Source organism: Phalacrocorax carbo, chromosome 8, assembly GCF_963921805.1.
Source record: "Phalacrocorax carbo chromosome 8, bPhaCar2.1, whole genome shotgun sequence".
Taxonomy (NCBI): Eukaryota; Metazoa; Chordata; class Aves; order Suliformes; family Phalacrocoracidae; genus Phalacrocorax; species Phalacrocorax carbo.
The window spans coordinates 36,071,555-36,089,314 of NC_087520.1; the positions used below are offsets into that span (position 1 = coordinate 36,071,555).

Here is a 17,760-nt window from a genome sequence, read left to right on the forward strand (position 1 = left end):
AATAATCAGACTTTAAATTGCACATAAATTACTTTCCATTAGCTTTTAGGAGCTGTCAGCATGCACATCAAAAATAAAGCCGTTAATTGTGATGGAGAAGCTGACATCACACAAGTTGTTAGATGCGAGATTAAATTAATATTTTCAGCAGGAAGGTGCTGAGATGTTTCCAAAATTGCTCTTTGGTAACTAGGCAATCAATGTTATCCCATGGTGCAGCATCATTGTCAGTAAAAAGATTTTATTTACCATGAAATTTTGCTTTCCTGTACGTTTCTCTCTTCTACATCGTTGTGCATAAGCTGAGGAACATTCCATCTTTGTGATTGTGTAGGAAATGGCCAACTAAAGTGGCTTTGACGTTGCTTTTTAATAGCTAAGCTATGTTTTACGCCGTTTTATGGATTCATATAAAACTTTTTGATTTAGCTATTTTTTTTGTATTCAAGGCACTTACTTTGGCTCTGAATATTTTTAGAAAAAATGAGTAAGATTTAGTTGGTTTGCTTTGTTTTATCTGTGTACACAAGCATTCTACCACTGGAAACTGGAAGGCATTGATATGATTCTGTTGTGGTCGCACAAGTCTGTCTTTTATTAATCAAATTACAAAACATGGTAAGCAAAGGAAACCAGTTGGTTAGTGTCAACTAGTACAGGCTGTAGTTTTGGAAGTGTTTAAAAAGTAATTTTCTCTTGCTGCTCTGGTACAGTGGAAATCTCCTGTACTGCTGTACTGAAGAGATTAGTTGGGAAAACTGAGGACAATACTGCCCGCTTCAGTTGCTATTTGTTTCACTGGAAGTGAAACATTTAAAAATAGCCTTGCAGAAAGCATTTTTAACTTGAATAGTCAAATCTCCACTCAAGCATACTGGTCTCAGTATAAATCTACTTTGTAAAGAGAAATCTTGTGTCTCCCCAGTAATATTTTCCTAGTATTTGCCTCTCTGTTTATTAATGCTCAAATCAGAGCCTGCCATGCCCTCTGTCAAACTCCTCAGGGTACTTCCCTCACTGTTCCTGAGAGTGATAACTAGTAACAGCAACTCTGGGACCTTTGGTATCATACAGGGGCAGTGCTTATCGGAAATTGAAGGCTCAAATTCATAACAAGTGTATGGTTATCTGTATAGGAGCTCTGGAACTGCTGTAATATCCTGATTATTCCTGAGGATCCATTCAGCAAATGCAAACTCTCCCCTGAAGTAGGTGGTCTGTATGTGTTTCACAGTTCAGGCCTTGTTTGAAGGCTTGGTCAATAATACAGAAGGTGCTAGACTGAATCTTTTAAAATATATGCACATTTCAGCTGAAACTTGAGCTGCCCCTTCTACTCAGCAGATCCACCTCTGTGTTCTTAGATTTTAAGGTGGCTTCACTTCCTTTAACTCCTCATTAATGGATTCCTTGTTAATACTTGTCCAGGATCCTTGGTAAGTTAACAGTTCCTCTGTGTCAGTTTGGTGGAGTTTGGTCTGCTCTCTGGTATGCACTGTAGGTCAAACACAGACTGAGATAGAAAAGCCTATTGCAAAAACTGACTTCTGCTTTGTCTTTGGCATCTTTCAAAATTCCTCATTTTGGTGGAAGTAACACTGCACACTTGAGTACTTTGCATGCTGTCTTTTAACGTGCATTGCTCATAGGACAGTCTGACTCTGAGAAGACTCCCACTATGATACCATGCAAGCTTTCCATTCAGCAGCTGGAAATCCATTGCTGTTGAATCTGTAGCCGAATTCATCACAATGTTTAAGAATACCCTTCTTTGGCAGTACATGCAAACACTTCAGAAGCAGGACCCTGCCGAGCAGTAACTGGATAAGGGCACTGTCCTGGTGTGAAGGCCACGTTCCATGGATGTTAGCTGTTGACAAGCTGTACTAAATGGTCTCTCTTTTTCTGGCCATGATAGTTTTGCTTTCCAGCAGATCTCATTAGAAATGCCAGAGGTAGTAGCAGAAGAGAGATATTCCCATGCCTGAGCAGGGGAATGCATTCCCATGGAGTCAGAAGCAAGAAAGTTTCTGGGGGATGACAGGTGGATGACGTGCAGGGATTGGCTTTTCATTTCTTCTCATGCCTGCTATGGCAGCCAGGACTGAGAAGAGGAAATAAGATGCACCCTTTCAAGTAAAAACCTCCGTGACCACATGCTTCCAGAGAAGGGGACAGCACAGTGTGTGCTGTGACCGATCTGTCCCATGCGTGGCTCTCCCTGGTGTGCTGCTATGGGATCTCATCGCTGGTCTACCTTAAAGTGCAGTCGCCAGCTACCCCCTCTGTCTCTAACTGATTAGACCAATAATTCAAACTTTTTTCAATTTAAGAAGGGACCATAAATGTTCCTTGAAGTTAGCAGGGGAATGGTTTATTCAAATAGCTAAGTTTCTTGCTTTGCTCTTAAATTTTCTTTCAGCAAATTATGGTTTTTTCCACTACCATTATTCATTTTATGTGTTGAATTATTTTAGCAAATAACTCTTGGTCTGCAGGGTACTATAGACAGTTAACTGAGAAATTCTGCTATTCAAACTGATTTATGGGACACATGACTCATACAGTGTAGTTTCTTCTCGCCGATGGGGGGTAATTATTAAAAAAAAGTCAGGTGGAGATACAGACAATACTGTACTAATTAAAAGTTTGCATTTTACAAGTTGTTTTGATAAGTAATGAACTATAAGTTTGATGAGCAGCTAATATAAATAAGGTCTCCATGTGATGAAAACACATTTGATGAAATATTCTTATAAAAATTTCTGAGTTTTTTTTTCTGGTGTTTGCCTCTTATGTGAGGCTAGTTTAGTTAGCAAAGAAATTTGTTCTACGCTTGTGTGTTAAATAGAAATGAAACCAAGATTCTGTGTGGAGACTTTAGTAAATGAGGAGACAGCTGTTGCTGAAGTGATGTATTTTTCTGGTTGATTGGAATGAAATCTTATGCTAATTTTTGAGAATTTTTGTTTTTCAGCATCTAAAAAACAGACAGACATAGTGCTAAAATAGTGATAAGGAATGTCCTAAGAGAGAAATTTGCTTAAATTGGCTATCATAGACCAGAAAAGAAATACACTTTGAAAGGTTTGTGTCCATATTGTTCAGATAATTTGCATATCTGATTGTCAGAAAAGCTGGAAACAAAATTATTATTGATGATTGAGCTGGAAACTCAATAATTATTTTTGCCTACAGTATCTTGGTTGGAATCTGAACAATCTAAATGAAAATGAAAAATCCCAGTGAAAAAGAGAATTTCATCAAAGCAGAAAATATTAACAAAATCACTAATAAACCAGTACTATCGGATAGAATCTATTCCATCCACAGTACTGGAAATTTTGCTGTTTCTGGTTGTTAACCAAACCTCAGCTGTCATGCCTGCAGCCATGTAAATGTAGGGAATACTAAATATCTGAAATACTATATTCAGTCAACTGGGAGACCTGTGGAGCTTGAAGGAGGGTGTTTGCTCAGCTTAACCTGGCCTTGCTGTGGCCCTGCGGTGTCCTGGGGAGCGGGGTGCCGATGGGTGTGTACCCACTAGGAGGCGCTGGCTGGGCTAAAAGAGAAAGAAAGCTGAGAAAACATTCTTCACAAAAGTTTTTTTTAGAAAAGTTGATGTTGGGTAACTTTAGTTTTGTTTAATAAGTATTTTCTGACTATCTTTCCCTCTGCTGTCTGCTGCACCCTCCCCAGTATTCCTAAGTAGCTCTGTGCAAAAAGTTCTCTGGAATTTGCAGTGGATTAAACCCTACGATACAGAGCAGACATCACTTCAGAATTTTTTTTCAGATGCAGAAATTTGCTTTGATATAACATCTAAAGACCTTCAAAATGACTATGTTCAATGAAGCCATGATGGATATAAAGAGAGCAGAATCTGACTGAGTGTCAAGTAACAAAATGACCCTGGACATCCCTGCCATACAGAATCAACTTCTTACATTAGTATCTGATCTACATGATGTTCAGGACCAAAGGTAAATGTGTGAATGCAGTGAGTATTAAGAAATAGAAAGGTAAGAACCAAACACAGGAGGGGGATAAATTATCTTTTTCTTTGCAATGCTTGAAGTTCTGGTAAGCAGGCAAAGCATTATTAAAAGAAAATAGTCCTAGCAATACTTAACTCTGCCATTCAGGGACCTTAAATGGCTGTGCAACCATGAATTGATAATGCCTCCTCTTTTCTCTGTGAAACGTACTGCAGCTAGGTAAAAAGCAATATCCCTTTAAAATGGTATATCTGAAGCACAGAGGAGTTAAATGTGTTTGCCATCTCCCGACAGTGGACCAGGGTTAGGAGTGACAAGAGTCTCAGATTTTGATCTCCCAGTTTCTTAATCTCCTAATTAGACAACAGTGCTCTAGCCAGCTTCTGACAAACCCAGAGAAACACGGTGGCAAAGTAATCACATAGGTATAATTGTTACCTTCACTCCAGTGTCTGCTTGGCATCTAAGTTGCAAAACTGTGGTCCTCATTCGCTCCCTTGAGCTTGCGATGTGAGAAGAGTTGGGGGCACACAGTGAGTACAGTGAGAACAGGAACTAGGGTAGGTCTTCAAACTTTAGTAGCATCACTTAAAAAAACTGTCCAAGTAAATTGTGCAACATTTGACTTGGAGCAATCATTTTTTTGTTGCATTTTCAGATATAATTTGTTTTGGGTGGTTACTCAGTGTTTCTCTTATTTCTTATTAAAGCTGTCTTGTCACATGTCCTCAGCAGTGTAAAATGATTCATTTTAAAATAGGCCTTTCCTGAGAACACTGTGCTGCTATTTTGTTTCCAGATTATTGAGCTGATTTAAATGGGCCTAGTGCCTGGCTGCCTGGTATTATATTTTTGATTGTCCTTATGTCGATTTTATGCATCTGAGAAGTGGTTTCCACTGATGACTAAACAGTCTGGAGTGCAAATGCCTACCTGAAAACTGATTATAAAATGCCTTTTCATATGCATGATAGTACCTTTGAGTAAATAGCCACTTCGATGACTAAACAATCTGGAGTGCAAATGCCTGCCTGAAAACTGATTTTAAAATGACATTTTATACTTGTGATAGTACCTTTGAATGAATAGCCACTTCAGCAATATCTTAACTAAACTCGCTACTTTAAAAAAACCCCACACGTCACTCAGTATTGTGAGAGCGCCCTTGCGTGCATTTGGGGTTTGGTGTTGATGCTGCAGCACTGTATATCCATACAGCTGAGGAGATAGTTCAGCACTTCTGATTTTGACTGGTTTTGGCTGCTCATATTTTTTCCAGGGAAAAAGAGAATAATTCTAATCTGAAAGTTCTCTGTGATTTTCGCTGCAAGTTTCTGGTAGACCTGGAGAAAATATATTAATGATTTTTTCCCCTGTCTGTTCAACTCACCAAAAAATTATCTCCAGGATGATATAAAATAAAACTTCCTCTCATGGGTGGATGGAGTCCTCAGCCAGGACGGATGCCTTTTTCAGAAATTAAGACATCTGGTTATAAAAGATCTACAAATAATTACTATGTATATGTTAAAGATTCGTTGCCTGGTGGAAAGCAGGCAGCCAAATTGGCCTCCCAGTCTTTCTGTTATCTGGGATACAGAACTGGCTAAAAATGGGTGAGGCAAGCACTGTTTTTTCTAGTTGTTGTTCTTCTTTTTTATTTATGTATTTTTAAAGAAACAAAGCCACCCTCCAAGCTAGTGCATAAGAGCTTGTGCACTGAAGTTGGGTGAGCAGCAATAATGAAATCTACCTGAATGTCCTCCTGGAGCTTCCTGACACCCCTGCTTGCATTTTAGCAAGTGACTTGCTGACTCCAGGATTAAAGTGCTGCAGTAAATACTGAGAGAAGGGCATACGAAAAGGCTGAGTGTGAACTGAAAATAAGAAATGCATGGTCTAAGAAGACATTTGCTGTAAACAGAATGATTTTAGAGAAATGAGTGAGGAAGAAAGTTGTAAGAGGTAACGAAGATCTCCTTTGTTCCTTGCCAAGAAGCTTTTATGGGAAAGGGATGTATCGATGTGCAGTTTGTTTCCTGGAAGTCACCTCATATCTGAGAGAGAAGCAGGATGAGTCAGGTGCAGGATCTGATCTTGCATCAGTAAATTCTCCTGACTTTACTGTAGTTTCTTTTACATCAGTGATGTGCTTGATAATGTTTTAGCTGGGTAGATTAACAAAAATAAAAATGTTGGTGTGAGTGGGGAAAGACTAGCATATAGCAGGCTTTGCTTCTTTTAATCTGTGACCAGTGCAGTGCTACAGATGCAGTCAGCCATCGCAGTAGGCCAGCAATATTGTGCTTCGTGCTCTTGTCCATCTTGGCTCTGAATTGCTCTGAATCTGACCTGTTAGATACAGGCATGACCTCTGGGACAAAAAGGGAAGTAATTTTGTTGGTGGTGCTACTTCAGCTCAAACACTGTTTTTACAGCACTAACGTTCAAAGGTGTCCTGACAACTGTATCACTAGACTCAACATTTACTGCCTGTTAGCTGGGTGTGCAAGACATAATCATGATCTCGCTTTGGCTCACAAAAGTCCTTTGCTGATAAATGCTGATTTAGTTGAGAGAATTCAGAGGCAAGGTTTGTTGGGCAGTCAAGCACCAGGGCCCAAAATCTCAAAGGTAGGAGGGCATTTAACTTCTGTTGATTTCTCACGGTTTCTAGTTAACCTTATCTTAATATGTATTTTCCAAAAATTTACAAACACATGTTTGCAGTTTGGAGAGGGCTGTCTACGTTCCTACATGACTCCTATCTGATAAAGAATGGGTTAGTTATAAGACTGTTGAATGTGTGTTGCTGGTGTAGGTTCAGATTCAATTTCCTGTTCACAAATGCACACTTGTTTGGCTTAGATCTTGATTTACCTGTACAGCTCAGAATCAACTCTGAAATTGGCTTCTGTTAGAATTCAAGAAAACCTCATACCGTATCTTTTTCTGGGGAAATTTGGAAGAGATGGGCTGATAGATTGTGCCTAGTTGTTCTGTGTTCCCTAGGGGCTGGTAGCCTTTTGTGGATAGTGTTAGTTTAGTTACATCTGGGGTTCTGAAACATTTCTGTTTGTGGAAATGAATCCAATATATGATCTAATAAAATGTGACTGTATTTCTATGTACCTGTATAGCATATGCAAAAGTATGCAACTTCCACATAGGTCCGAGACAAGCTAGGGGTTTTTTTTGTATGTCACGTCAAAAAGCTTATAGTGAAGTTATCCAATCAGGAGGGACTGCTGTTTCTTGTGCACAAGCTATGATTCCTATTCTAATCTTAAGTAATTTTTCTGTCCATCAGATCAGTAACCTGTTTTTTATCTGAGTTTCTTACTTGCAAATCTGAAAACTGAGAAGCAAATGAAATACATGTTTTAGGTACTGGGCTGGTCTATTTATGGACTTTAAGGAAGCATAATTTTTGGAATAGAGAAATTAATAATTCTTGAATCACTTCTGTGGTTGAAATGACAGTGCACTGTTAAGTGGGGATTGTTTGCTGTGGTAAGGGTGTCATACGTGATGAGGGTAAAACAGTATTTTGAAATCATTAAACTGAGCAGTGAGAACACTGATTTTCTCCTCATCAGATCAGTTATGCAGTCTAATTGTTATTTTAATGGATGACTGTTTTCCTTTCACATGAGCATCCTGGTATGTCTAGCAAGTAATCCACCAGCCTTAGTAAAACTGCTGGCCTTCTACCTCGCCCAGGAGAGAAATATGTATGAAGGTCTATCAGAGCCACACTGAATCATTAGGTGAATTTTAAGAATCCTCCTCATTCCGCACTCTCAGCATGCAGATCATGTATTATGGCAGGTGCAGAATCAATGTCTTTACTAATTTTTTGTGATAATGTTATTTGACATCACAAAGGCTGTAGAGACACTCGAGAGCTGTTTATAATCAATTTGAAACTGAACAAATACAGTACACAAAGCACTGAAATATATGTGGTCTGGTGCTGCTTAAGAGTTCTTACTCTGGCCATGCTACTATAGTCATATAGTGCTTTACTACAGAAACTTTCTCTGAAGTGACCCCAAAATAGATTAGACTGCTTTAAAGAAGCAGCAAGTGGTATTGTCCAGTCTTTCTATGCATAAAGCCTTTTACTTTATATACAAATGTTAGTACAAAATATAACGAGACAAAATTTGCTTAAGCACAGTGCCCAGTAAAACCCAGCCACTAAAATATTTTGAAGCTTATTTGTGATTAAATCATTAAGCCAATTTGTGACACTGTTTCATAACAAATAAATATATTATCATAAACAGAAGATTTTGGCTTTCTCTTAGTTGTTGACAGCATGGACAGCATTGAGTTTAAGGACATAAGCTACTCTTCTATAGCTCTTTACAGCTTCTGAGCTTTGGGAGCATGTGTATAAGGGCTGAATGACTCTTAAGGAGCAGGAGTATTCTGTTGTTCTGTGAGTATGCTGAAACCCACAAGCAGAGTTTGGGTGTTGGTACAGAATATTATCACCTCATCATCACCGCGTCATATAGATTCTGTGCTCTGTTGATTTAGATTTTTTTAAAATCAGGAAGCTCGTAGTACCTATGACTAGTATGATTTATTTGCTTTGCAGATGTTGCAGGGGTGAAACTACCAATTAAATGACAGAAAATTTGTTCTTGGCCACATATCTTCTGATGACAGTTGCCAAATGCTGTTGAAATCTGAGCTATTTTGAGGGGTTAATTTTGCATTAAATACAGCCCTTCTGTTCTGAAGTCAGCTAATAAGATGCATGGGATAAGCCCTGGATGCATAGTTTGGAGCTGCAAACATTTTCCCCTATGAATTCTTTGTCCAAAATATAAAGCTAAGAGAAAAACATCTCCCATTCAGATTAATTATTGATAAGGACGGATGCTGAAAATAGTGATGAAGTGCCAGTGTTACAGACAGGCAAAGAACTTGTTCTCTTCCTTGTATCCAAAAAGTAGTTTCAGGGATAATCTTGCAGTCAGATGTGCTCATTCCTGCAAAGGGTCTGACTGACTTTGAAGAATGATTGAGGCTCTGTCAGTCCCAGTGGCATATTTACACGCCTGTAGATCCAGCTTCTTTCTCGGTTGCTTTGGGCCAATTTCCTTCTGCTTAGCCCAAACTGTGGTGGCTGTGGTAGGAGAGACAGAGGTGCAGGTGTCTCAGCAGTGAACCTCCCTCATCCCCAGCACCTCCCACGCTCAGATGATGTAGTTTGATTTGGGGAGCAGGGGTTTGGTTGAGAAGGGGACAAGGGAATCCTCCAAAAATTATTGGCTCATGCCAGCACAGAAGTGGAACAGTTCAGGTATATTGGAGGTGTGTGTGATCACAAAAAGATTTCTCAAGCATCTCTAACCAGAAGCTTTGTTTTCTACAATAAATTAAGTGCACATTTCAGAATTGATCTGTTTTGATGCTGCCCCCTGGTTAGCTCTGCTGTACACAGAGATTAGCCAAAGCTGTCACTGAATGCTTAAGAGTTTGGCCAAGCTGAGACAAAACAAGGTACACTATGAGAATAATGTATTATAGAGCTTTTTCCCCTTCCTCTTTGTTTCCAGATAAAGCCTTAATATCAGAGAGGCTTCCTAGCACAGAGCTCCAACTGAGTAGCTTTGATTAAGGAGAAGTCCCCATCCTTTAAGGAACTGTATACAATAAATATGACTTTATTTTTTGAAGTACAATGTAGCTGTGTTTACAGCAGATAAGGTTTTTTTGACATTTTCCTTCAACAAAAGCTCAAGAGCAAAAGTATCTGTCTTGAACACAAGCATCATGGACAGATCACAGTAATTTGTATTTATTGCGCTAACAGTAATCTGAAGCAGAGAAGCCATGTTTGGCTGGCTGTGTGTTCTGTTTCCTTTGTCCAGGGTATTCTACTGGGTAACTGAATGCATTAGTATTTCCTCTGAAAATGAATTTTGTGGCAGATAAAGAAAGCATGTATATATACATAAATCTCTGGTTTTGTGGCTGGGCAACAGGCTAAAAAAACAGGGTGTGTCTGGATATATTTTGTTTGGTAATTAGTGTTCAGTATTTTTATCCCTTTTTAAAATGTCTCATTCAAATGTCAGTTCATTCTTCTCTATTTCCTGCCCTTATTCAACTAACTTCCAGACCAGGCTTAATTAAACTTTAAGACCTTTTCTGCCCACCCCTATAGTTACAGTCTTTTCCTGGAACATTCCCATTGTTATAATCTCCATGTGTTGTGAAATGATACAAATGATATTATTTCTGCTCTTACGAATTTACAATGAGCCTTTCAATATTTTCACTTAAAGCTTAGCTCTTGTCAGGGAAATCTCGTCTTCAAATCAAAATAAAACTAGGGAAGCAAATTTCCAGCTTACAGTGCTGATAAAGGGAAGCTGAAGGGCCTGAATATTCAGGCTTCAGACACAGGGAAGCTTAAAAAGATGAGGAAAGCTGTTGTAAGTTTTGTGACTTATTTTTTAGAGCTAGACTTTTTTTCTATATGGATTCGTCTTCATGTGGGAGTGATTGTGATTTAACACAGTGTTGTGTTATGTATTGCTCCATTATTTATACACTGGCTTAAGCGGGTCATTAGTCAGATGAATTTTACAACCCCAGTCCAGAAGCAATGAGGGAACCCGCACCCAAGGAGAGATTGTTCCGTGAAACAGATTGCAACCATGGTAGTTGATAGTTCAACATGTAAGCTGTGACTGTAGGAGTGACCCTGTTTCAAGGCAGGCCATGCTTTTCTTTACATGTGGTAAGCAGTTTTTGTGAAATTGATAAAAGTGAGAAGTTGGGGCTTTCAGCAGGCTGACCCAGGGACATTTCTGCTCACAGGTCTTCTCAAGCCAGCGCCCAGGATCTAGGCTGGTGGCTGCTGCTGCTGCCCTGCTGGCCTCAGTGCGGTGAGCACCGGGGAGCAGCCTGCACCCCCCTGGCAGCTGACAGCTCTACAGTAACCTGTTTGGGAAGTTCTTATTCACAGCAGTGCTGCACTTGAGGGCTTGCTGCCTGAATCCAGAACACAGAGATATTTCTTGAGGAGAGGTGGGAATTTTTTCCCTCCTTAGTTAGTGACTAAATGGAATGTTTATTTCTGTCATAGTTCATCTTTTAGTCACCGCCACTGAAGACCCCTTTCTTGTGCGAATGAAGCCTTTCTCTTAATTTAAAAAAGCTGAAGATTAATCCATATAAGGCAGGTAACACAGCTCACCACTTCACGGCCGGAAAATGATGCAATATATTCTGAAGAGAAATGTGCCCCTTTCTCCCTGTTTGAAACTTAAGTAATCTCCAAGTGCAATTACTGGAGGATTCAGTATCTATTCTAATCCTAAACTTTTACCAAGGCTGCTGCTGGCAAATCTAGTGTGCAAAGCAAATGTGTTTGTTAAATGGTGCTGCAGATGATAGAGCTCTGCAATAGCTTTGTCACTGTCAAGTTCACATTATTGTCTTTGTAAAATGAACCCATAACAAAAGCATCCCTGCTTTTTGTGCTTTCTGCTTTCTGCCCTTGCTTCTTAATTTCTGTGCTGGATACGTGTTTTAGGTGGAGTGCATTGGTGATCTGGATGATACTAAAATTTGCGTAGTGTAGCAATATTTGTTTATATTTTAGTGACAGCCTAAAACCCTAAATTAGCATACTGAGCAAACAGACAGTATATACTATTTCATTGTAGGTTTGGATTGATAGATTTGGTGGTGAAACATTTTATACCTATTGGTAGTATTGATTGGTTGGCCTAACCCTAACATGAGTAAACTGGTTCTCTTGCAGACAGATCGTATACATCTGGAAGATAATGACAATAAAAGCCAGGAAGATAATGCAAATCTCCTCTGAAATCGGGTCTGGGATTGGGCATAGGGAGTATCCCACGAAAAGAATGGGGAAGCTAACCGAAAACTCTGTGCCAGTGGAGATTCTGCCGATGAAGATGAACCTATCACAGGAACAGTTCCCATCAATGGCAGGATTTCCTATCATTTGCGTGAGAGCAGCATTAGGCTCTTAGTCTCCTCAAGCGGTACGTTGTAAGGTAGACTTTGCACTCCTAGAGGATTTCCAGAGCACAAATTCATAGCAGATAGCGTCATAAAAGGAAGGGGAAAAGGAAGACTGATCCTACCAAAGCATTGCTTAGAAATGTGGACAAAGGCAGGAGAAGGAATTCAACTGTATCCTCCAGACATACTGTGGAAGTGGAATTTCCCTTTGCAGTGTCATACACAATAAGGCAAGGGCCTGTGTGTGCTGCAGATAACCCACCTTGTGCCCTGTGAACTTTGCCAGGTGTCAGGAGGGCCATTCCAGATGTTGCTGGTGGGCTTGGGGAGAGGGGAGGATGCAGAAAAATGGATTACTTCAGTGAGGGCAAAGCCAGATGGGCTACTGCTAATTTGTGGAGACTGATAGGCTTCTTAAAAGAATATGTAATAGAAACATGGGTCTCTTTCTCCTAAAGTTTTGGCAGAGGATGGCGGTGACATTCCACAGGAACAGGAGGATTTTGGTGACAACCAGACTGGGACAATAAAACTGACCTCTCTGGATACTGAAAAATAAAGAATTTAAAACACTTCTGCCATTTAAAAACATTGGTCCACCCCTAACTATGGGTGCTCTGTAACTTCTTGCACTTCTGATAGCAGTGTTAGGGCAGAAGAATATTCTTTTCTTTCCACTGGTCTTTTGGAAAGGTCCCCATAAAATTTCTGCAGAGTGTCCCAGGTAACTGTGCTTGCCTTTCCTCTAAAATACCAGTAATTTTTCACTATACATTCTGGACCCTTTTGTGGATGATACTTGATAACACTTTCACGTCCAGCTCCTAATCTTTTGTAAGACATTTTTGCTGTCTGTCTCACAGAAAAATACTTGTCTGGAGAAAAGTCTGCCAGAGTGTCCATCCATGTGCTTGACTCTTTCTGGTTTATTGACTGTAAATCATAGAATTATTTAGGTTGGAAAAGACCCTTAAGATCATCAGGTCCAACTGTTAACTTGGCCCTGCCAAGTCCACTACTAAACCACATCCCTGAGCACCACGACTACATGTCTTTTAAATACCTCCAGGGATATACTCAAAGTACCAAAACTGAAGTGTAGGCAGTCTGAACACCTGCAGTGGATGAGTAAATTTTCCCTCTGCCCTCCCGCGTCTTTGCCCAGCCCTGGAAAACACAGCTCTTGAACTGTTCCAGTTCCTGTGAACATCCATTGGCTTTAACTCGCACCTAGGAGGGCTGGGCCCCAGATCTTCCCACTGCCTGCCCAACAGATGTGTATAGCACCATATGTACAAAATAGACTCATGGCACAAATAACGTCCATTTCAGAAGTATGTTACGGAGAGAACTTACTCTTCAATTCAACACAATCTTACGTTCAAAATATAGCTAGTTCCATGCTTATTGAGAGATTTGAAATTCAGATCAAGGTGACTGAAGCTCAGGTTGTCATTGAATGAAAGGGCTAATTTGTATTCTTGCACTGGAGAACTGTAAACAGGTTATTCACAAGTTTTTATTAATTTTTTAATATTTCAAGATCAGATGTATTACAGAATTGAGGAGGTAGATGGCACATTCATTGGTGAGTGATGTGCATTCGTTTTGCACATCGTTATTCCCAGCATTAGTCCTGCTGGTGGGATTCCTGGGTTTGCAGTGGGCTGTGTACTTGGGCTGAGGACAGGCTCTAGAGCAGGATGCCTGCAGGTTTCTTGGCAGCAAAACTGGTGGCTCCTGATCATGACTGTGGCACCAGAGTGTTGTCTGCTTTCTGTGTTTTCAGTGGAAATGTACCTGCATAGGCCCTTTGAATGGAGTAGGGTGCTGAACTGAAGTCCACAGATGGATCAAGCAAACTCTCATCATGGATCAAACTAGTATCCAGCTCTGGTTTTGCTAATATCTATTCTCCTAGATCAAATTCTGATAAGGTCTTGAAAGGAGGGGAATTGTTTTACCTTAGTGATGGTGAGCTGAGCATCTCTCTGTCCTACCATATCTCCAGTTTACATAAATAATCACTGTCTGCTATGTTCTAGGGTAGAGGGGAAGCCAGTCGTGTCAGGGCTAAACTTTGAGGGATTTTTGATTTGTAAACCAACAAGGATAACACAGGGGAAGACATCTAAAAAAAAATGCATCAAAATATTTTCATGGCCAATAAATTTCTCACAAAGACAGAGAACCTCTTATTTTCTTCTTAGCACTAACATTTGAACCTCTGAATTAAACTTCTAGAACCTGAGCAAAAACCGGAATTATGAATGCGTGAAAAAAATAACCATGAAGATACCTTACGAAAGCTCAGCTGCCAGAAATAATTAGTTGCCTCTATTCTGTGAACCTCTGCTTTCTTAGAAAACACAAACTATTAGCTGGCCTGATTTAAGGCTGTAGATCTGTAGATATGTACCCTGACAAGAAAAAAGAATTTTAAAGAAGTTTTTCTATTTTTTGTTTGAAATATTAATTGAAGTAATTGATTTATGGATGCACAGTGAAGTCCTTTGTTCCATAAGTGCTATAAGTCAGAGAAGATTCTAAACCATCCCCAGTGATTTTTACCCATATCCTGTTTTCAGTTCTGCTTCACTCAACAGAGGCAGGACGTGAAGCAAATCTGGCAACAAACCTGTTAACTGTTTGGGTGGAACTTTCTCTGCCTAGGCTGCCTCTTTAGCACTGAGTCCTGCATCTAGCGCTCTGCAAGCTGCAGATTGCTGAATGACATGTAGCTATTTCATAGCATAGTTTCAGTGTTAGCATTTATTTTAAAACGTTTAAGAAACAGTTTTATGATCTTCTGTTAAAGAGCAAAGCTTTGGGAAATACTTCTTGTTGCAATGCAGTGCAGCTCTAGCACTCCAAAAAATAAAGCCCAAGTTTGTGGACAAAGCAGGAATGATTTGTTAATTGAGTTTATATTTTGCTTTCAAATTAATTTGTTTAATAGTTTTTAACTTCACACTCTTCTTTATAGTACACTGCATTATTCTAAGGCTTTCATATGCTAGATTAATTCTGTGTCCTTTTATCCTGTTGGTCACCCTTTATTTAAGGATAAAAAGTAACTCCTGGAGATACTGCAGATAAATTGCAAGTCAGCATTTCTGTGATTTGTTTCTGGTATATTGGTTGTTGTTACAAGGCACAAATTAACCTAAGATGAGAAGCTTTTGTAAATCATTGGAGTATCCTTGCTTTTGTCTAATATTTTTCCCTACATGAACATCTGTAATACTGTATGCTTTTACAAATGTTGATATAATGATTTATAAGCTGTGGAGGTAGCGACACATTGATTAACTATACCTTTGTTAACTGCAGCAGCAACCAACTTCTAATGTTTTTGGTAGCTAAGGATGGAACAGATTTTCTCACAGAAATTCATCTTCTTCCCTATCTTTTTCCCATGCATTTCTTTCCTTCCTTTATCTTTATTACAGCTTGACAACCAGCACAGTAAGGTACTGTGCACAGTGACAGTCCCACTATTGCAGAATAGAGTTCTTACAGAAAAAGCAGTATCAGTTCATCTCTTATGCATAAATGCTTTGTCTCTGCAAGCTGTACAGCAAACTTGTTAGCTCAGGGACTTGCTACACTATCTTCAGGATAAGATAAAAGCCTTTTCAACGAACTTTTTATATCAAGCCACTGCTCATTAAATACCTTGTCAGAAAAGATTATTCCTTTTGGACCACTGAGATCAAGAAACTTCTAAAAGAAGAATTGCTGGCCTTTTAGAACAGGGGCTGTAAAACCTGGTAGTCCAGGGCTAAGGTGCTAAAGTACCTGGGCCACTTTAAACTTGAGATTTAGGAGACAAAATCACTGACATTTTAATGTAAACTTCCCTCTAAGCCTTAAACAAATCTCTTAGCAGGAGAGTTATGCCACAGCTGGCTAGCATACGTGCTGGCTTTCACCTCCTCTTGCCATTGGTCACAATAAAGCCATAGCACCTTAAAGACAGATAACAAGTCAACTCCCTCTTTGATAAAACATATTCCATCAAATCATAGCAGCAGAGCATACACCTGCTCCTCAAAACAGTACTAAGCCTGTAACTGCCCACACTGCAAGTGAAATCCTTTCCTAAATGGTTTACAGGTGCAATTTGCAGTATGATTTCTGTCCCTTTTCCATTATGAATGAGCATCTGCAACATAATCTAAATATTACAGAACAGAACTACAAAAAAGCACAAAATGTTCCTTCTTTTAAACAGTCTGGGAATATTGTGGTATAGCCCAAGAAAGTCAGAGATTTTCCTCTTTCAGTGTCAATTGTAAACAGCTCTGCTGTTGTCTGTACTTAATTTGGTTTAAGTGCCGTCAGCATTAGGCCCAAAGGATTCTGTGGATATGTATAAAGTTCACAGCCTGTCTGCTGGTATTTCTTAAATAATTAAGACTTTAGTTTTTTGGTGGAGGCAAAAAACCTTTGACAAGAACTTCATACCATAGAAGGACAGCAAATACTGTTTATCCCTTACCTGAGTCAGAGTTAGTAGAGCTTCGGTTTGTTCCCAAATCAAGCAAACTAAAATCAACAGTATCCCAAAATGTTAAGCAGCACACAGAAAATCAGGATGAAATAGAAAAATTCACTTCTCTTTTCATTAAGCAATACTGGGAGTGTTCAGCTCTCCAGTCTCCAAGGTTTTCCAGCTGGGAGTCTGCCTTTTCCCATCCTGCATTCCGGCATCCTGTTATTGTTCCAAATCTTAGTAAGAAAAGTGAGAAAAGGTTGTGGGGGAAGTGAGATAAGCTTAGCGTCGTTATTGCTATGCCTATTTGTTTGTTGCTGACTCTAATGAGGGAGCTGAATAAAAGGAAATTGATTCTGAGGGAAACACAAAAGTTGGTATGTTATTTAGTAATGTTTTATAAAGAGTTTGAGGAGTTAGTAAACATCTGAATGATGCTTTAAACGGTGTCTGATATTTGATCAGCACAGACTATACCTGTTTTGCACAAAGAGGATTTTCAAAGCAGTTTGGAATTGTCCTATCTATAAGGATTTTTACGCCTGCAAGCAAAGAAGCAAGAGCCCTCATATGAATTAGACTGGTTCCTGTAAAGCAATGTCAGTGCTGGATGTAAAAATGAAATTTAACAGTATCTTTCACAGGTAAAATTATGACCACAGAAGCAAGACAGTGTAGGAGGGCCTTCCAGAAGGAGAAAATATTTGTAATGTCTTGATTATGGATAGCTTTAAGTCTCGAGACCAGTCAGGGCAGACAGAAGGGAAAGATTCAGCATTTGTGTTACATTCCTGAGGCTGACTTGCTGGGCAGCGGCAGCCTGGGGGAGGCTCACCAACGTGCAGGTGTCAGTGTCTTTAATACTGTCACCCACATAAAACTTAACTTAGGATATTTTTCAGTGGTCTGATGAGCCAGTGGGGTTTTCTACAGCCTAGCCTGAGTACCCAAACCTTCTGTGGGACTGTGATGCATTTCTGAGTGCCACCTGCTGTTTTCTGACCCCTATCTGCATGTTAGAACTGACTGCAAAGGTGTATCTCTGGCATTGTACAGTACAAATGGAAGAGGAATTTTTCTACAAAATAACGCAGAAGAAAATCTGAGAAGTGTGGGACAACTCAAAACTCACTTTTTTTGACCTAGCTGCAATAAATGTAAGCAAATATTCAATGTATCTTAGGTAGGACTTTAAATAATAATGTTCCACAGTTAAAAACTCTCTAGTCCCTATTT

The 17,760-nt window shown here is 39.5% G+C and overlaps 1 protein-coding gene across 3 annotated transcripts in view; it reads right to left on the reverse strand.

Moving 5' to 3' along the window:
- The window catches only part of CDH5 (cadherin 5), a 31,533-nt gene extending 14,782 nt beyond the window's left edge, over window positions 1–16,751 (reverse strand). Inside the window, exons 1-2 of one of the 3 annotated variants that reach the window (XM_064459606.1) lie at window positions 16,531–16,751; window positions 4,440–4,503 (exon numbers count right to left, since the gene is read on the reverse strand). Coding sequence is in view for 1 of the 3 variants with exons in the window: in XM_064459607.1 (XP_064315677.1) it covers window positions 4,440–4,490 (51 nt within the window). In the remaining 2 variants the exon portion in view is untranslated. Of the gene's footprint in view, window positions 1–4,439; window positions 4,504–5,391; window positions 5,406–16,530 lie in introns of those variants that run through there. The other 2 variants (XM_064459607.1, XM_064459605.1) reach the window with 2 other exon arrangements.
- Window positions 16,752–17,760: the final 1,009 nt, after the last annotated feature.